The 21,629-nt window shown below is 39.7% G+C and overlaps 1 protein-coding gene across 7 annotated transcripts in view; it reads right to left on the bottom strand.

Annotated features, from left to right (window-relative positions):
* Positions 1-21,629, bottom strand: part of LOC103479737 (protein tyrosine phosphatase receptor type M) — a 205,657-nt gene that overhangs the window by 133,085 nt on the left and 50,943 nt on the right. For all 7 annotated transcript variants that reach the window (XM_008434350.3, XM_008434348.3, XM_008434351.3 and 4 more), the window contains exons 3-5: positions 9,518-9,792; positions 3,544-3,622; positions 986-1,101 (exon numbers count right to left, since the gene is read on the bottom strand). In XM_008434350.3, the coding sequence (XP_008432572.1) occupies positions 986-1,101; positions 3,544-3,622; positions 9,518-9,792 (470 nt within the window). The remainder of the gene's footprint in view (positions 1-985; positions 1,102-3,543; positions 3,623-9,517; positions 9,793-21,629) is intronic.

Here is a 21,629-nt window from a genome sequence, read left to right as displayed (position 1 = left end):
CAGTAAGTAAGAAAAGCAACTTGTGTTATCTGAAAGTTCGTCCTGGCAGCAGCTGTGAGGCTTGGAAATCAATGTCTGGACTCAGGTTAGGCCAAAACCAAAACAAAGTTTCGCACTTCCCACCAACACACAAACAGAGGCCCCAGCTGCATCACTCAGGACACATTTTCTTCCAGACACACTGAGGAATCTGCTGTTGACCAGAATCAGGCAATTTCAGCTTCATTGGCCAGTCAGTAACTCAAAGATCCAACCTTTTTCTGATCAGTTAACACACCACACATCAGTGCTCGGATGTTACACTAACAATGACACTTTTCACTCTGGAAGTAGTTACCTTGGACAGGCGACTGAAAGTGGTTTTCAGTGTTAATGAGGTGAGCTCATTAACACTGATGAGGACATGTTGGGACATGTTTGTGGTTTATTCTAGTTGTGACTAAAGACAGGAAACGATAAGGCTGGAAAAAATGCAGGCAATTTATCATGTAATTTAGCTTTCACCCTCCTTGATCTGGAAATGTTGCGTTACTGGAGATCTCATAGCTAAACTAAAGTTATACGTTCTGTAGGAAATACAAAGATACAAAGCAGCTTGCTCTAATTATTTTTCATGAGAATCTGAAGACAGATCATCACATCAACTCAATAATTCCTATTTTAAAAGTAATTGCACAACCTCATATGACCGCAGTGGCTTTCTCAGGACATCACCTCTGATTATTTGATAAATATTAAATGGCCGTTCAAAGCAGGAAGGAAAATAATATTTTGAATGCTGTTCACATATCATCTTATAAAGACACTAGAAGTGGTCAAAAGACATAACAAAACTTTACAAAAGCAACTCAGAAGTATAACTCGTCCTGGATTACAAGACTACAGATTTAAATGTGTAGGTTAAACAGCTTGAAATCTAAGTAGTTTAGTTGTAGCGGTGAGTGTAAGGTGTCATCTTCAGCTGGAGAGAAAGGTGATCTCTTACCTGAAGCCATAAGCGAAAGTTGTCTCTCTTGCGTCCATTCACGGTGCAGTGGAAAGATGCAGTCTGTCCAGCATTGACTTCCACTCCCTTTATAGTCAGAAAGTGTGGAGTGTTCACTAAAAAAAAAAAGAGAGAGAAACACTTCCGTATAAGACTTTGCAAAGAGAGAAGTTTATCTTGTAAAGAAAAGATTCGACATTTTATGAGACTTGAGTGCCATAAGTGCAGGTTAAGAGGCCATTTATTGCCAATTAATCATCTTGGTCTCATTCATGCAACAGAAATCTGCAGGTAGGATTCATATGAAAAACTGGAGATCTGAGTAAATAACTCTCAAAGGCCTTGTAGTGATGAAGGCCGGCGGCTCTTTGTGAGACATATTCCACCAAAATTCTTTAAAAATGAATAACCAGAGTCTCATCTTGAATCAATGAAAAACTAGTTCCTGATGTCTCTCCTTTGCATTCCTCCTGCGATCTAGGGCATTTCTCAATAAGCACCATTCTCTCCAATTTGAGCTCATTATCAGTGTGTTCGCAGACCGAGAAGGACCACAGAAAGTAACTTATTTAGAACATTTTTTAATAAGTACTGCTGTTCGCATAGAAAAATAGGGCAATTCAGCGGAACGACCTTGATTCGAAACATAACCAAATCTCTAAAGACGTGGCAAAAGCTAATTCTATCACTTTCATCATCAACACTCACTTCTTGTTAATATTTTATGACCTTTCTGTTAAACCATCCTTACTTTAAAACTATGTTCTGCCAATTCGTCTGGTACCAGATCTATTTTTCCATCCCTTCTTTAATGATGGGAGGTTGGGGAGACCACCCAGCGGCACAACAACACCTCTGAGCTGGCGGGTCGTATAAATAGAAAACGAATTGACCAGGCTTTACCGAGAAGTCGCTCTCATCACTTTGCTTATCACTCAAAGGAGCCCCACTGCCACTGAGTAGATTATTGATCCTCTCGCACTTACACATTTAAACACCGACCACGTCGCCAGGACTCATTGATTTGCTCAGATACATTCATATGCTGCACGTTTGGCCGTATAAATCCATCTTATTGACATAACATTTGTAGGAATTCAGCTGCTTTCAGATGGTGAGCAGGTCATTAGTGACCGACAACCGGAGCCTGATGCTTCAGCTACGATGGGCGGAGTGAAGCATGAATCAATTGATGAGAAGCAATGTGGTATTGATTCAGACGTTGTGTTTTAACTTGAGCGGTTTGGAGTGGCGTTTCTGCACACAGAAGATCAAACATGAAGAAACTCCCAAAAGGCTGAAGAGGGAAAACTGTGTTAAATGTGCTACTGAGTGCATGCTTTATATTGCAGAACTTTCAACAAATCTGGATTTAATTGTTTACCAAAAATTTTGAATCTTTTTCTCAGTAAACATTTTCCCCCTCAAAAGAATTGTATCTATTCATTAGTTTTTTTTGTATAAAGTGGAATGACACAATAAATTGTAGAGTAAAATACTTGTGTAAGCCTTTGCTGATAATAACGACTTTGTGTCATGAGACAGAAAGTCGTCATAAATGTTGCACGTTTTGCTTGGGTGGGATTTCTCATATTTCCACACTGTCTCCAAACCACAAGCAACATTTCGTTCTGGTTGTTTAATGATTCTTATGTTTTTCTCTGGGTCCTCCGTCAGAAATATTGCAAAATTCACAGACATATATGTGGAGCGATACCTACTTTAAGATTAGGAGTTTACTGTTTGTTACTGCACTTCGATTATGACGCGAGACTTGAAGTCAAATTCCTTTTTTGTGCCCACAAAGTTGAAGAATAAAGTTAATTGTTTTGTAGCAATAAGGCTGTGAAGGTCTTGAGAGAGGTTTTTGCTTGACACCATCGTGATGTGGTTCTTGTAAAATATATTTGTTAAAAGAACCTTTCAAAATGCCTTCAGTCAGGACTATTAATTGGTTTTGATAAGAATGATTTCTTTCTAGAAAATTGGAGATGATAGCTGCTTTCTTTGCCTTTCTGCATCTCTCTCTTCATGCTTTCAATACATACTTATTGTGTTCTTCCACCTACTACAGATTGATATTTTGAATGCGAGGATTTCCTGGGTTGTTACCAACATCTGCTGCATATTTAAAATCAATAGAAACTTATTTAGTGAATAAAACACTGACGTGTTCAATATTTGTTTTCCCTGCTGTAAGTCGAAGGCAGGAAGATACGGCGAGACATAAAAAGCTGCAAGATGGTTTCTGGGGTTTCTCTTTCAGGTCTTTCTTTGTGCCGTTGTGCCATTTCTCCAGGGATAGATTTCAGACAGCCTCTCCAACATTATATCCCATATGTGCTTCAGCATGTCAACTATATCCTCGTAAATCTTCATTGAGCAGAGAGCGAGGGGGGTTCATAGCAGGCCTGGCTGTAACATATCCTTTGAGGTCCTTCTGTCTAAGTGGGGAGGCCTTGAGCAGAACCGCGACACAGGTATTCGGAAGGGTGTCACGAAAAGGACAATGACAGTTTTGATGATATTCTTTTATGGTGAAGGGAAAATAGACTTACTGCACTGGTGGCCCTGGACCACAACGTCTTTGATGGCCAGCAAGCCGCGCTGCCCAGAGGTTATGGCTTCAAACACAATCTGAGGAGGAGAAAGGAGACTCATAACACCACTGATGAATTACGCCCTCCTTCAAGAGACACCTGAGTGCGGGCTGGGCGCGGGGAAAAGGAAAAGTCCAGCTCTCGCTTAACTCACTCTGTCCTCTTTCTCAGGGGGGTGCAGCTGGTGCCACAGCTGCAGGCCATCGACATTATTTCCTCAATATGTCACAGCTGACAAGTGTTATGACATGCAAGTGTTAAATTAAGTTTAAGCCCTGATATGATTAGCACACAGTCAGTGACAAACACAAAGCGTGGGAGTTGAAAGGCAAAGATAAAAGGTCGGGTTAGGACTTTCTTAGCTAATCACTTTCTTTCTCTTCCCTCTAGGTTTCCTTTAAACAATTAAAAACAGATGCATTTAAAAATTTTAAACACAATCACAATTAAAATTTTTTTATTATTGTTGTTGGTACATTGAGAGCTTTTATTGCTGCAAGTTCTAACTAGAAAAACACATTATATTTTATAGAAGATGTTCAGTTTAGGATAAAGACTGGAGCCAACAGGGTATAACGACAACCATCCATACTTGATATAACCGCAAATAAAAAAGATGTCTCAAAATGAATTTACAGCACAAAAGGAAGTGAATGTGTGTGGAGCAGAATTAAAAGAACAAAATATTTAAATAAAGATGTGCATTTAGCTCCCGCGAGTCAACATACGCCAGAGGCCCCTTTTACTGTAATTCAAATCTCAAATATTTTGCAGCATCAATCAGGGTTTCGTTTTTCATCTTTTCCCTGCATTTAGTTTGCAAAGCATCCAATCAACTGAGACCAGGTTTGTTGTCTCTGCTGAAGAAAAGCTTCTCAAAACCCTTTTGCTGCAACTGTTTCACCATGAGGTTTTATTAAGGATTTTATGCAGTGTTGGTTTTCACCTTGCATGTGAGTAAAAAAAAAAAGTTACAGAGCACCTTCTTCTACATCAGTGGTCTCCAAAGTCGACCCTTAATGGTCGGTGTCATGCGTGTTTAAAATGTTCTCAACATCCAACATGGCTGTATTAATTGAATAGTTCATCTGTAGAGCTGGGTCAGATACGGACGAGGTTTGTTTAGCCATTTGATTCAGCTGTGTTGGAGCAAAGACACACTGCAGCCCCTGCTTCTCCGTTTACATCATGGGTGTCAATCTCAGGTCCTCGAGGGTCGATCTCATGCCAGTTTGGGTCTGTTTTTCCTCCAACACAACTAATTCAAAAAGTTCAACTATCGTCTCAACATGTCCAACTTCTGAAGAAGCCTTCCGATGAACCGTTGTTTGGTTTTAGTGTGTCGCATGAAGGCCAATTGGCCCCTTGAGGACAGACTTTGGACACCACTAACAAACTCAAATCAGGACTCATTTAATTTGTGAAAAACTAAAGTCATGCTCTCACAGCTCACCTGTGTCTCCAGAGCTACCATGAGGGGACCTGACTGGTTCTTTGATTAATCAGTTTAGGTGGATGTTCATGTTTTGGTTGGAATGCGGTTGAGCCATACTCCCTCCAGTTTTAGACGGTGGATTGAACAATTGTTCTTGGAAATGCTTAAAGAAATTCTGCTCTAAGTTTCTCTCCTTTCTTTCTGACTTGTCTTATTGTGTTCTTTGGTCTCCGGATGCTGTTTGTTCAGTAAGGTCTTCTGACAAACCTCTGAAGCAACTGGATGCTATGTATTTAGAGGTATTAAAGTAAATGGGGGTAAGTGCCAACAAAGCCCACGCTTCAGAGAATTCCTTATAAGCAGTTTTTAAAACTACATCTAATCTTGTAGTTAAAGTGCAAAAACCGAGTTTGTTTCAACCTCAATCATTAAAGCATCAGTGTCCAGCAGAAAAAGAATTTAAAGCAACAAAATAGGAATAAAATTAGAATTGAAAAAGGGAAGATTTATGATACCGTAACTTTGTTAAAACGAACAAACTCTTTAAAGTCCCTCACCTTGTGTGACAAAATCTCCTGCTAACAGTTGCTCTAATGTGGTTCCTTAAAAGCAGGGCCCTCTGATAGAACTTCTAAAATAAAGTGCAACTGTGCAGCACATGACGAAACTTTGACCCTATTTTAAGGGCCGAGCTCCCCTCCAAAACAAATGGCCCTAAGCCCTGAGAGGAGGGTGTGTCGCAGCAGAATTTCAAAGCTATGTGCTCGTTGGTCTGGAGTGTGATAAAAAGGGAAACAGCATGCCAGTCCCTTCCCAAACCCAGGGCGTGGTGCACACAGCAATTACACCACACGCGCTCCAGCCACACATGTTTTGCCTGCTGTGACTCCTGAAATATCAACCTGGAAAGTCTGTTCACTTGTTATATTATTAGACGTGTCCTACGTAAGGCGTCGCACACAAACACGTCCTGCCGGCTGCACAGTGACACATTTCCGAGATTCCTTTTGTAGCTCAGTAATATGGAGGCTGAGATACTTACCCCTGTCATCTGGGAGGCAGGATGTCTTCAGATAAGACCGTCTAATTATAAATTTCTTTTCTCGTCTCTTGAAATATGAAAGCAAAGTCTTGGGTGCCAATTATGGCCTCATTAAGGGCTAATTTAAAGGAAATTAAAAGGCCAACCACTCTATATATTGCCACCAGACAAATGAACTGGCCCCCACGCTCTAATTGAAATCCTTTGTTTGTGCAACAGACATCAGTCAGCCTCCCTAATAGCTGTGATATAATTAATTCCAACATCAATGATGGCTCGGCACATAATTGGGCCTGACCCGCACTGAAAATATTCACATGGGACAAAGCTGTTGATGTCACAGGAAAGTTCACCGTTCTCATTTGTCAGGGAGACGGACAGCAGGACCAGCGTTTAGTGTCTACATCACTGCACTGGAGATCCCTCTGGGACTTAGTTAAATACTTTACAGCAGGTTTGATTAGCCCTGCTGCATATTCTGCTGCATGGAAATTAATACAGATGAGTGCATTTAGATTGAACGCCTTTTTTGGGCTATACGTGAAGAAAATGCAAAGTTCCACTTCGCATTCAAAGAAATTTTGAACGTTTTTTAAAATTTTTTTTTATTTAATCAGTTCTGGAACAATCAGATGCATGACAATCTCAGGTTGAAGTTCGATGGATAGCTAGACCGATGAGTAATTGTCAAAAGCCACAAAAGGCTGGAACGATGCCTGAACGCCTCAACAGTAATTAAAAAATAATTTCCATGTATCAGGTGGCTTTCCTCTGACAATTTCCTAGGTTGCTATGCAATTAAAGATACCTATAATTAGTGACATGTTGTTAATTAGTGACAATTTCAGGCATTGGTGTCCTTCTTCACAGATTGTTGCTAAGATCATTAGCATCCTCGCATTTACCCATGATGTCAATTTAGCTCTGGAACAATTACAAATGAAAGCAGGTCCTTTAGGCTTGAGGTTTGAAAGGCAGCAGAGGCTGCAAATGTTTCCAATACCCAGCAATGCATAGTTGGTATGTTGGGAATAATGTATGCAGATAATTAGGGATGTGTTCGTTCTTATACTGCCTTGAAAAAATAATCACATGTCATCTTACAATCCTTTAATGTAATTACTGATACATGTAATAGGCAAGGATGAAACTGAAGTGGAATGATGATGACAGAAGGTCTTGAGATTTTTATTTTTTACAAATACCAATCGGTCAAGAATGACATGCATTTTAATTAAACCCATTTCCTCTAAAAGCCCTGAAATAAAATCCAGTGCAACCAATTGCATTCATAATTTCACTTAATTAGGAACCAGAGTTCATCTGTGAGCAATTTAATCTCAATGTTCTTTGAAGTGGTTTGTTAGAGAACATTATTGAACAAACAGCATTGAGAAGACCAAGAGACACACCAAATAGGTCAGGGGAAAAAGCTCCGCAGAAGTTTAAAACAGCAGTAGATTTTCAAAAAGAACATATTCTGAATTGCATGGCGTTCTTATGAACCTACATGACCTTCTGTTGAAACCAGCAGGATGGGCCAGGAGAGCATTACACTAAAAAGTAGATCTTTGCTGCTCCACTGAAAAGAGAAGGAGAAAGACCTGCAGCTCAAGTGAAACATGCAGAAACTATTCATCGATCCCACGTGTCTTCTTGAAATATGTGAAAAAATAAACTGTGGTCATATGACACCAAATTTTAACTTTTTAGCTTACAAGCAAATGCTGGAAACTTACACTACATGTAATCTTGAAGCACAGTAATGACCCTCACCCTTGCTCTCTGCTGCCCTAGAGGTAGATCCCTGCCATGAATGCTTAAGCTAGTTAGCAATGGAGCTGATGACGGCAGACAAACAGCTTTCCTGTAGCAGTAAATTGTTTCTACTCCATTAGCACATTTAGCAACGCCTACACGAGAGTGACTGACAGCACAAAGACCATCCCCCTGGCTCTGATTGGATGTTTTTGACCAGGAGCGGTGTATTTCTGCAGATGGCAGTAGGATGACTGGGAGGAGGTGGACAAGCTCCATCTTTTCACAGATCTGTCTCCACATGGTGACAGTTTTAACCAAGAAACATGTTAATAAAGTTTATATATTTTATAAGCTTTATCTCTATTTGTATTATTAATATTTAACACCAACAAATAGGAAAGTTACCCATGGCAATCAATAAAGTATATTCTACTCTAAACTTGTCAAGCTAATCAGAAGTGTTTGTTCAGATGAAATTTAAGAATAAACACCCTTTATATTTAGCCACCGATGTCTATGTGAATGTAAGACAAGCAAAGCTTTTATACATCACTTGTCTTGAGCCAGCTTGACAATATCTGACCAGACTGGCTTTACATATTAACACACAAGGTAAGAATCCTGTCAGCAATTTGCACTGACTGCTGCTGCTACCTACCACGTTTTTTTTTCTTATTTTGTCTGTGTGGCTCTTATTAAACCTTCCACACTGCATCCAGCAGCGAGAATCTCAGCGGTATCCCTTGTTAACTAAGTTATCAGAGCGGCTATGATGAGCAGGCAGCAGGACTCGCATCGCCTCCAATGTGGTCCAGGGCCTGCCAGGCCTTAATGAAATAATACACTGAAGGACCTGCTCCCTTTGGGAGGTTAAGGGGTCTCTCTGCATCAATTAACATTTGGTGGACTCGTGGAACAAGCCCGACGAAGACTAATAGCCAGGCAAGTGTGAAATCACCTTGCCCCAGCCAGCAGTCATGTGCATTGGTAAGTGAAAATGAGTTTTCTAATTTGGAAAAAGGGAACTGACTTGGATTGAAGGGAAAGAGAACAGATTGCCATGGATACAGAGGCAGCTGCAGAAATCAATAATCTAAGGTGCTTTGAATGGGCTTTTGTGCAATTGTTTAGACCTTCTCAAATAGTAATTATGTCTTGTTCCACATTGTGAAAGGCTTTAAATGACTTCAGATAAACTATATAGGATTTCTACTGCTTCTATAGAGATGCTACACATGTGAATAAAATTGTTGGTGGCCCTCTGTTAATGACTGAAAAGCCCTCACTGGTGGCTGAAATAACTTGAAACTGCATCAAATTAAACTTGACAATCAAACGTTGCTTCTGAATTAGGAGTCAACCCAATAATTTTTTAAAACAAACTAATGAAACTGGCATGTTTCAGCTAGCTTGAAGACATCTGTAATGCTAATTAATTACGGTAACATGTTCCTACAGTAAACATACTTTCAATCTTTTCTCGAGGAACCATCATTTTCTTACAGGCCTGTTCCAGTTGTTTTTGCTTTTTAAATCGATTCTGTTGAACCACAGCTCAAAAGCAGCGTCTGATTTCCATTAGTCAATTTTCAGTCATTTTTCTTATTTTTTTAAAATTACTTTTGTGGATTCTTTTTCGTCATTAACAGAGGTTTACAAACAGTTATACCAAAGAAAGCTTAACGTGCGCCCACCTGGTAGAAGTTGGGCCAGTAGGTGCTGATGGCCAGCTCCACCTGCCCCCAGGAGCGAGACGCTGGTCCTGACACGTTCCAAACAGGCATCCCCATTGGACTGTTGTTTTCTTTGATATAGACATTTAAGTGGCCTGGGTGGCTGTTGTCTCTTCCTCCTATGTAGTAATGGAAAATAACGCAGTGTGTGTCGTTCTCCTTCAGTTGGGGTGTCAGCAGTAAAGCCTTCTGTCCTGCGAAGCGTCCTGACGTGTTCACCATCATAAAAGTGGACCCTGTTACAGAAAAAAGGAATGTTGGCTCATTTTGTTTCAACAGATTTCAGTAAACTGGCAAAAAAAGAGAAAATGGTCAGGTATATTTAAAATAAAGGAGACTTTCAATGCAATCATAAACACAATAGTCAACCTGGATCAGCATTTGCAAATTGAGAATTACAAAGGACCACTTTAACATAAATGTTTGATAGGTTGATATATTTGAAGAGTGATGCATTTGAACATGAGAATATTACATGTGGTAAGTTGGATGTTTATGTCATAGTATATGTTTTACCAACCAAGACACTGTTCTGTTAATGGTAAGTGAAAACAGAAAGAAACAAGCCATAAATATGTCAAACAAAAATGGTCAAACAGAAATAAATCACATTTGGCCTTTTCTGTTGGTTTTCAGCGATAAGGTGATACCATAAAGGGTCGATTAGTTCCTATGACCACACCATCTGGAAATCTCTCTTAATTATTATGAGTTTCTTTTCTTAATAAAATAGCTCTTTCTAATTGGAATATGTGCTGCCCCTTTTGGCCTACTACATAGCTCCTGAAACCACACCATCTGGAAATCTCTCGTGACAATGAGTTTATTTTCTAAACAAAAAGGATCTTTCTCATGGGAAGTTGTTGATTCCACTCCAGGCCACATTTTCCTACTGAAAAAGGGTGGAGTGAGAACTGTTGCTACTAAGATCTACACAGGAAGCAAGGTCATGGTCTGTGGGTGCAAACACAAAGAAGGAGGTTAGATTTCTCCTCTCCCACTAAATAAAACCAAAAAAACAAGGTTCATGATACAATGTTCACAAAACGGGCTGCAGATGGTAGCACTGTTGCCCTGCAGCAAGAAGGTCCTGGGTTTGAAACATGACTCTGCTCTTTCTGCATGGAGTTTGCATGTTCTCCCTGTGCGTGCATGGATTCTCTCCGGGTACTCTGGCTTCTTCCCACAGTTCAAAAACATGACTGCCAGATTGACTGATGTTTCTAAATTCTCATGATCGTTTGTCCTGTCTGTCTCTGTGTTGCCCTGGCGACCTGTCCAGTGTTTACCCCGCCTCTTGCCCAACATACATGGTGACCCCTGCAAGGATAAGAGTGTAAAAATAATGGATGGATGTTTATGAAACACCTGGATTGGTATTTTACTTAGTAAGTACCTATAATTTGCTTTCTTTTATCAGTAATTAACTCCAGCGTTGCTTTTCTTTCTCTGTCTGAGCCCATTCAAATAATAGAGCATTTGAATGGGCTTTCGTGCAATTGTTTATACCTTCCCAAATAATAATTCTGTCTTGTTCCACATTGTGAAGAATTTTAATGACTTCAGATAAGCCACAGCTCTCAAAAGAAAATCACAAAACCACTGCAATGAAGCCTATTGGAAACCTCATTGTTCTTCCACCAAATATTGACCTCTGAACTCTTCCTGAGTTAAAACATTATTATTGTTGTTTCTACATGAATACAAACGTGTTTCCTTTGCAATATTTGAGATCTGAAAAGCACTGTATCTTTTTCATTATTCTGACTATTTCTCATTCTCTACTAAACATTTGCTTTTGCATTTCGGAGACATGTCAGTGATTCATAGAATAAAAGAACAATGTTCATTTTATTCAGACCTGTAAAACATAAAATCAGAGAAACTGTTAATATTAAGTGGTCTCTAAAGTTTTTCTAGAGCTGTATATGAGACTTCTACTTACTTCTATAGAGGAAGCTACATGTGAACAAAATTGTTAGACTGATCATGTGGAAAAAAGTGAGACTTACAGAGTCACTGCCTGTCTCTCAATTAAAGACCGTTCTCATTGCTGGGAGAAATGCAAAGGTTGTTTACCCTAAATACTGTCAGAATTCACTGTGGTGAATTACACACAAAGTAGGTTGGCCATAATAATAAGAGCTTTTAAATCCCTCCGTAGGATGCCGGTTTGTTAAGTGCACGCTACTGCAGTCAGAGAACAGTTGTATTGCCTTCTTCCTCCACCTCATGGGATAAATCACCATAGAAACAGTCAATTTTATTTTAACATTGTATTGTGCATTGGTCCAGGAGATTGTCTTTCCATAAAAAACACCACCACTCTGTGGCAACGCTAGATTTCTGTGGGCTCAAATTTTTTGGTGCATGCATTTTTTAAAATTTACTTAATGGTTTTTAAATTTGGGCATGGAAAAGATGATTACAAAGAGCTACTCGCCCAAACACAACGGAAAGGGGAGAGCAGACATGAATGCCCCTTAGTTGCAACTGATGATTATTGCAATATTCAACAATGATATCATATTATGAGAACGTGTTTTCTCACCATAATGCAGCTCTGAAATTAACCAAATAAAAGGTGAAAAAAATCCCATACAGAATGCTGAGAGTAACAAATGGCTGCTTGAGGAGCTTTCCTCGGCATTCACAAATCCAGCTTGTGACCTTTGATGAGAAAATGCTATTACCTCGGCTGATCGTCATTACCATTCATCAAAATACAAAGACATACACTACAGCTGAGAGGCTAATCCCAGAAAATAGTGGATTTTGAAAAGTGCATTTTCCTTCAATGACAGAGCAGAGGGGAAATGATGAAAAATCAATAAGCTAAAATCTATTTGCCAAGAAAAGCCCCATTTAGATTTTATCACTTAGGTCCAATATTAAAGGTTAATCTAATTCTTTACCCTCTCCCCAATAAAACACAAGTGAGAATTATTACATTGGCCAACTTTCAAGGAGATGCGGAACACATTCTATTTGTCATCATCTTATTTAGCTTGGCTTCATATTAAGATGGCAATAATCATAGCAGTGTTTGAAACGCAGCCATAGGAGACTCATTAGATGCTGAGATACATTTTGGCAGAATGCTACAAACTGAAGGGCAAAGAGAGGTAATACAAACAACCTGTAAACACGAAGCTTACGCTGCTGCATTCAAGGAAGAGCCAAATCTCTCTTGTTACAGAAGACATGTGGCATTTCACTGAGATTCCTGTATTAAAACGGGTGAATAGCGTCAAGTTAAGCAGCAGGCTTGGTCGCCTGAGCGTGTCAACCAGGCAGCGTCTCACAGAACCCTATTTGTTCCATCAATGACTCGAGCTTGCCCACTTGTCTTGTGCTTCTCTTGTAACGCTCACCAATTTCATCTGTCTGCAGCTTCGGATAATGAGTAGGGGGATTCTGTCATGTTTACACAATGAAACAAGAGAAGAGGCATCAGAGGAGGAGCGGTTGGGATGTCACAGTTAGCCTAATCGCCTTTGTTTGGAAGGTAGAGGCAGTTGTTATTTTAAATGATCCTTTAAGGTTTTGGGGTAATTGGTGAGGGATGCGGATATGTTATGAAATGTTATGCATTTTATTGATCAATGACATGTCAGATATTTGGCACAGGATGTGTGCAAACGGGCTAAACAGTTGCCTTGCAGCAAAAAGGTTGTTGGTTTGATTCCTGGCCAGCAACCAGGAATCAAACCAGGCTGCAGCTTGAACGTTTTGTCTGCAGGTCTTGTCCAGGTAATTTTGCTTTCTCCGAAAGCCTAAAAACATGACTGTTAGGTTAACTGGTTATTCTAAGCTCTCATGAAGTGTTGGTGTGTGTTGTTTGCCCGGTGTCTCTCTGTGTCACCCTCTTTGTGTTGTCTCTCGCCCAACGACTACTGGAGATAAGCACCAGACCCCCGAAGACCCTGTAAGTATAAGTGGATATAGACGACAGATGAACAGATCCATGTGCGCTTCACATCTAGTAGCTGAATCATGTAAACTTAGACTTTAAGTTTCTTAGATTAAATCAACATATCAAAATTATGGGCTTCAAGAAATTTCACAATGACTTCCAATGGAATAACAATGATATTGTTTTCAACTATCATTGCAGTCATTGGCAGAAAGGCAACAAGATGCTTCATTATTTAAATGTGTAAAATAAAAGAAAGAATCCTTTGCGAGAATGTTTGAGATCCACAAGCTCAATGAAGGTCAGGTGTGATAGGATAAGTGAAGAAGATGCTAATGTGTGGTTCTGAAGTTCTTTGCCCTGTCGGGCCTGCCAGAAGGAGGCACGAAATCTTAAGCGAGTGAGAGTATAGTAATGATTTTTCCTGGTGACTTCCTAATACGTACACAAGAATGCGATCCCTTATTCTTCCATTTGCGATCTGTTGTGGTCTGATATGTCTAATTTTGTGGTTACTCCAAACTGGAGAGTGATGGACGGGCATATTGAGACTAAGCTCAAGAACTTCAGAGTTTGATATGGGTAGCCTCAGTAGCAATTTCATCTGTCTGAAGCTTCTCTTGTTACTATACAAAAACAGATGTTTTCCTAGTTTTTCGTTTTTATTTAGGATGATGTTAGGATCCTATTTCTGAGACATATTTCAAGAAAGGTGAATCCACTAGCTTGCACGAAAAGTTGGGTGCATTCTGGACAGGCCACCAGTCCGTCGCAGGACGACAGTGAAACACAATCACTCTTGAGAGATACCAGTTAACCTAGCAGTAATGTTTTTGGACTGCAGCAGGAAGAAGTGTACCCAGAAATAACCCACGCATGCACAGGGAGACGATACAAACTCGATGAAGAAAGAGCCCAGGCTTGGATTCAAATTCAGGATCTTATTGCTGGAAAAGCAAATGGTGCTACCATCTGTGCCACTGAGTAACCTCTGATAAAAAAACAAAAAACAACTCTTTTAAGATTAGAAGAAGTTGAAAATAAATAACCTCTTTGTGCAGGATTGTTATTTAACCAAGACAGAGTTTTATGTCTTATGAGCTACTTAGGATTCCGGTATCTCTATGTTGTGCAAAGAGTTCTTCACAGTATGATCACTTTGTTATGATTAATTACTATGGACAACTGTTCTCCCACAGTGTTTGTAATCTATTATTTAATTTCAGTTTTACTCATTCATATGCTGAGGTTAATTATTTCTGAGGAAAGCACGAAGCTGTAGAGAAAACATGAAGAAAGGGAGCAAACGTGTCAACTCTGAAACACATTTGATTAAACTTTAATCAGATAGTGCTCTATGAAGACTCCATGTGTCTTCATTGACATCCAGTCCTCTGCAAAAGCAGCCGGATCCTTCTTGTTTTTCCCTCTGAGGCATGAGCAACCCCTGGTATGACGCAAACCAGCACTGGAAATCACTTGATAAATTGTTCAGTTGCTGCTCATGTTGCATAGACAAAAACTATGGCTCCACTGCTTTCCTCAAAGATTAAAACAGGCTATTTAGAAGTAATTCAGCAGTCATACGTTTGGGAGAATTGTCCTGTTTGTCCATAATTAAGATGCAAACTGCAGATCCCTTAAGCCACATTTGTATTTTTTTCCCACTATAGTCTAGAAATCGATTCATTCGTCCGTTGTCTTCTGTTTGCCATAGATCGCGTGGCTTACACAGCACCCGATCCATTTGGATTGGCCAAATGGAAAATCCAGTTTCTCCGACGTGTTTTGGATTTTCCTAAAGTTTCTTTATAGTTGGACATGTTTGGAAAAACTTTTAAAGGGAGGGACCTCAAAGGCATCCTGATCAGACGTCCAAAATAACCTTAACGGAATCGTTTTAATGTGGAGCTTTACGTCAAGCTCCCCGCAGACCATGACGTGTCTCATCCCATCTCTGAACATGTGCCCAGTCATCCTACAGAAGAGGGCGACTCATTTCAGCCACCTGTGACTGGGATTTTGTTCTTTTGATTGCAATCCATATCTCGTGAGCATAGGTGAGGGTTGGAATGAGAAAGAATTGGTAAATCCCAAGGTTTGTCTTTTGGTTCACAACAGTTCAGAGGAGCATTTGCATTATGACAGACAAGGCCCCATTTGGTCTCTCTCTCTCTCTCTCTCTCTCTCTCTCTCTCTGCATCCCACCATCACTCTTGAGCAAGACACCTGAAGACTGAACTCTGTTTGCCTTAATCAGAGACTAATCCCAAAGCTGAGAGGAACAATCTACCTTTTGCTGATGCAGAACTTTAAGAAACCGGTTCTCATTCCAGTTGCTGCATGGTCAGCTCCAAGCTGCACCAGTACATGCCATAAGATCCATAAACACTGTAAAATAAGACTGGGTCACCAAGAGTGGATGAGATTTACTACGTGTCCCAGATATTGTGGGCTTGTCGGAGTTGATGTATCCCTTGAATGAGAACTAGGACAGTGCAGACCAAGAATGTGTGTGTCCCAAGTTATAGGACAGCTTACTCCAGGGTGTTGAGTAAGAACATCCAGTGTGTTTTCTCTTGGGAATAAAACAGTGGCTAAAATATTTATAATTTGAAAGTGGCCAATTTTTGTTTAATAATTGCTAATGCATAATCCATCAATTTGTAATCATACGCAAGACATTATACCAAAAATCTTCTTTGCCACAGTCAATGTAATAGTGTGGTTGTACACCCCTGAATTTGTTCAGGTAAAACTAAACTAAAAAAGGAAAAATCTACCCATTATCTTTCTTTTGTCTTCAGTAAAAGAAAACAGTACTGCAAGCGTCAGTCAAGTCCCGCATCATACTTCCTCTACCACTGTGTAACGCCGCTGAAGAAGATCATAGAGTTACATAGATTGTCATTCAGCTTCTCTTCCCTCCAAGCCTAATGACCACATACTCTGCAGGACCTGCTGCACCGTGACAAGCTAATTAACCAGTGAGACTAAGAGCAAATTATAATGACACTGTTAGTGGAGTGCTAATGTGCTAGTGATGCACAGGGGTGTTTTCTCCCCTCCCACCCCCACTCCATCCCACTCTCTCTATCTCTTCTTCCGCCTTTAACAATGACGGAGTTCGAGACCAATTAAAAATAGAGAGCTCTCGGCACACTGTGAGCCCGTCTTCACTGTTCCTTAAAGGCCATGGCTCGGCTATTGTCTAAGGTATTCAGAGGAACAGATTTATTATTATTCCAATGTAGGCCACCTTCACCTTCCATTACAATGATGGCTGAATGTGGGGAGCATGGAAACCGGTGTGAAAAATGAATGAGCGGAAGATGAAGCGTGGCCACTGCTGATGCTGCATGCATTCGCTGTAGCTGTTCTTTGGGAAACGAAGGCTACGCTGCTAAAATAGAAACGTGTGACTTCAGACATTATTAACAAGACCACAGTAAAGTAGAGTAAACATCATTGTTGAACAGTTACTACACTCCAACATTTATTCTGCGAAAATGTTACGGTTAGAGGAAATAAATGTAGATGCTAAATGGAAATGTAGCAACATTTCTGGGGCTCTAACATTATGAATAGTTCCTAATGAGTTAGTTTTCTTATTCTAATTAGCATCGACCTTAAGTACAGCTGCTTCATTGGATTTGTAAGAAAAAAAAAAATCTGAAAGGCTCAAAACATGGATGCAATTTTGGAAAATGAATGTGCAGTGTAATCTAACAAGCAAGGTCTGCTAAAATAACATTCAAACTTCCAAATGTTCAGGTTCTGCTGGGCGGCAGGGAAACCAAAATAACAGACTCGGCGGTTTAACGATATCGTGAGCCATAGAGACAGAATGTGGACTCTGAAGAAAGCCTTCCATCAGGTTAATCCTGCGCCCTGACGGCTTATTCAACTGGCAGAGCAGCTATGAGTTGGCCACAGCTTGTGTCTGTCCATATGGGAGAAAAAGTTCCTGCTGGTGAGAAAATAAGCTGATGAGGATGGGTGATTCTTAAAAAAAATTGACTTAAACTGTGTAATTCTACAGCACAATGTTAGGATCAGAATATATTAACAACTGGTTAATGTATAACAGTTCTTCAGACTTGTTTAAATCTTAAATGAAGCTTAATCTGGTGCAGTTCTGTTTAGCTGCAGCTGAAAGCATGTGGTGGCTTAGAAGAAATAACTATAAAGAAAAACAAAATGTGAAAAGAAACTACAGTTTTAATTCATAATGAATTTTGTTGCGCTGCATCATTTTATTTGTATGTTTTGCTTTTTGTGCCTTTCTTTGACCACTTGTTTACTCCTGCTTTTAAACTTTGATATCTGTTTTCTGAAATAAATACATAAACAAAAAAGAAACCAGATTATTTTTTTTGTTCTGACACAAGAAATTCATAATGTACAATGGGAGTATACTTCTTTATTTGTCCTGTAACTGTATTATACACTATATATATATATTAACTGTACTATATTTATGATATGAAAAAATTAGACAACTCATCTAACCATCTATCTAAAAACTGTATGTTTCAATACTTTAACAATTTGTGTGAGATTAGCACACCGTAAGATAAAACCACAGCTGCATTTGTAATGATTTAGTCTGATATAAATAACTTTATTGGATGCAAAGCCCTCAGAAGTTTCTTGTTACAAACAGCAGATGTGAACGTCACAAGAAAGTCTTTATTAGTGATTTTATGTGTTTTTCCTCGATAGAAAGTTGGTTTAAAAAGACAGATAATGAAGCCTGAAATAGTCCTGGTCTCACAAATAACCTCCTGTCTAATCCCAATCATCAAAGTCTACAGTTTGAAGGTATCTGGATTAATTATGAGTTGAGTGATGGTCTGAGCCGAGGATATAATTTGCAATAATGACTAGCGCTCATTATTTCTCCTCCATTCAGGTCCTGAACTCTGTGAAAATCATTATGTTGGGGGGGGGGGAGGGAGGAATCAGAATGAAGGGGCGCTCTTTAAACCCAAACCCTCCAGGTCTCATTTGCTAATAAAATTCACAGAGGTCACCGCCGCTGAAAAGCACGGCTGCTGCTTTGGAAATGTCAATGAAGACGGGGGCCATTCTCACTGTCTGCCACCAATCAAAAATGCTCTCGCTGTGAGGGTTAGGCTGTTAATGCGAGCAGCCGTGGCCTTCTCTCAAATTTTCCCGGAATATTCTCCGTGTCCTCTGCAACATGAAAAGGCCCCGATAAAAATAAAAGCGGATAAGTTTGGGTCTCCCCGTGTGAAGAGCCTGGCAGGTTCTCTTTAGCACGGAGTCAAACAGTTTCACCCAGAACCATCCATCATGCAGGACACGTTTAAGCCCTGTCACTTTAGTCAGGTGGAACAACTAACCCTTATTATGTTCCCTGGCAGCATCCTTTGTTGTCGCATGCCAATCACCTGCAATCCCAAATGGCTTAATATGTCGTCTTAATATGCAGTGCGCTCTATTGGCCTGCCGCTGAAGTAAATGGGTCAGATAATAACCCATTCACGTGGTACAAAGTCATTAAAAGAACTGAATCTTCAGGTGAGTCACCCAATTGTTCATACCGTGAACACTTAGGATGAAGAAAAGATAAAATATGCTAATTTGTCCTCCATTCTAGAAGCGCAAGTGCAATCTTAATCCTGTTTATCATAATGGGTAACCTGTTTGCTCGGGCCAAAGGACACATTTTAACCCCACAAACACGGAGCGCAGGAAATGGCGGTCTTTCTTTCACCGGGAATGATTGCACAAATTGATTAGATTTCATAATTTGCTGTTCTGTTGTGTCCCTTAATCATTTAATGGGGCTCTGTCCTTAACCTAAAAACAGTGCACACAACTCTAGGAGTCATTCCCACATGTAGCTGGGAATGGCTAAAAACAATATGAGCGTATGTGATTTATTTTTTTTAAATAGAATTGTGACAACACTCCATGTTTAACTGGCGTAATTTCCATTCTGATTAAATTTCTGCTGTTTTTCAGTCCAACATTGTGTCCTCTTATATTTTAATAGTTTGACCCTCTTGTTGTTCATTTGAAAAACCCATTAAGACCCATACACAGCACTAGAAGCCCAGGTAAAGCAACGAGGTATTTTTCCATTAACCAACATCTACCTGCATTGGTCACATGGTTTAGTCTATGTGCCGACATCTGTGGCCCCTGGTGAAGATGCTGCACTACAGTATTATATGAAGATGGGTTCTTTTAGCTTTGCGCCTTATTGTATCCGTGTTTGAGACTCTTATTTTGAAGAAATTTGCCCTGTTGGTTGATAAACAAGCCTCGTTTAATTTTAAATTGATGGTCCCGTTGCGCTTTGGGTGCTTGGTATGAAAAATAAACATCGACAAAGTCACAGGTAAGATGCTGAATTCTGTATTCTCAGGCTCTGAGAATGCAGAAACTGGCTAAGACACCTTCTGAAAACTTTTCTGAACTGAGAGGATTGTATTTCATTATCTTTAGTTCAAACAGATAAAATAATGATTAAATGTGAAATGTTTGATTATTCAATTAAGTTCTTAAAATACAAAATATGTGCTTTTGTATTTTAGAAAGAGAGCGTTTTCAATGTTTTTTTCGGCATTAGAATAAACAGACTTAATCAAAGATGAAGACAGTAATATAGTCAAACTTCAGGCAACTTAAACTAGTTATAGGTTGTGGTTTTTGTAGCCTTAATTACCTGAAACAATAAATCTGGTGTGTCTATTTTTCCCCAAAAAATATTGCTACGATAGCGCCTCATCTTGGTCAGGTGATTCATCATTTTGCATGGTATCATCTCATTAGCTGAATGTGTTGCTATTCTCCTTAAAAATCTAATGACAATTTTTCAATTTTAATTTTTATTTAAAAATTACTTGTATGCCAAAGTGTATGTGATGCTGTAAGTGCAAGACTTTTGAAAGAATCACATCCACCGTATTACACACCCAGCATCATATTTAACAGTATGAAAGAAGTGATTTTTCACATTTTCATCCTAATTTAATTAATCTATCAAATTAAAAATTACATTGTACAGTTTTGAGTGTGTGGGTATGGTACTTTGGTGTTTCCTGCTTAACTTTACCAGGGGTAAAAATAAAATGTGGTCTTCACTGTGTTGTGCTTAAGAGTGAACTGTGTTTATATCATGAGGGTATAATTAAGAAAAAACTGAAAAGATAACTGTTACCCAATGAAGAACCTAATTCTGCCAATCCTTTATTGTTGTCAAGGTGTCACTATCGACCAAGGACACTCTACCAAAACAAAGAGCCCGTACAAACTGTGCGACAAAAACATTCATTTAATTCCTCTCCGGCAACATATTTATAGCAGACATTAAGAATAACACAATAAGTCATTTAGCTGGGACCGCATCGGCTATTGTGCCTTGCAGAATACAAAAAACACTAATTAATCTCAGTTAGAGGACCTTCTTTCTCCTTCTCTTGCTATTATTCCCCAGAATGGGTCTCAGGGGAGTTGCAGGGAGCAGCAGCCTATGCTGGCAGCATACCATGCTGACATCAGAGAGGAAACATCCTCTGCACCAGCTGTGGCTCTCGCTGAGAAAAAAAAGATTATTTTCTCATCACATCTGCAAAACTTTAGCAAAAGCATTTTGCAGAAACCACTTAGTGTACCTCACAACGCACAACTTTTGAAGGAAGAAGAAAAAAAAAAAAAGAAAAAAAAAATCCCAATGACATTTTTTAAAAAGTTGGATCAGTCTCCACAGTCGAAAACTTTGCGATTATTGGCAGTCATTGAGGGCGGAACAGACAGTGGCAGTCTTGCAGGGGGTTTCTCCAGTTGGCCTGACAGAGCAACACTCTGGGGAGCGCCCAGGCAGACACGCGGAGCCTCAGAACTGGGCTGAACCGTCCTAAACAGGAGCCAAAGCATGCAATCAGCTCCGCGTAGCGGGATAAACAAGGCAACCCTGCGTCCAGACGTAGCAATTAGACAGCGAGTGCATCGTCACAAACAACCAGGAGTTCCAGGCGTTGTTTGTGTCCTGCTCATGCGACCAGAAGGCTGTTTGCTCCATTCTGGATTTTCTTTTTTCATTATTTTTTTTTTTTAACACAATTTGACATATTTGGGCCAGTTCAGAGTTTTGTAGATAGTGGATCAGACCACAAAAAGCCA

This window comes from Poecilia reticulata, chromosome 17 (genome assembly GCF_904066995.2).
Source record: "Poecilia reticulata chromosome 17, P_reticulata-male-v2, whole genome shotgun sequence".
Lineage (NCBI taxonomy): Eukaryota > Metazoa > Chordata > Actinopteri > Cyprinodontiformes > Poeciliidae > Poecilia > Poecilia reticulata.
Note: the sequence above shows the minus strand (reverse complement) of the source record. Positions and strands in the feature narration are given on the sequence as shown.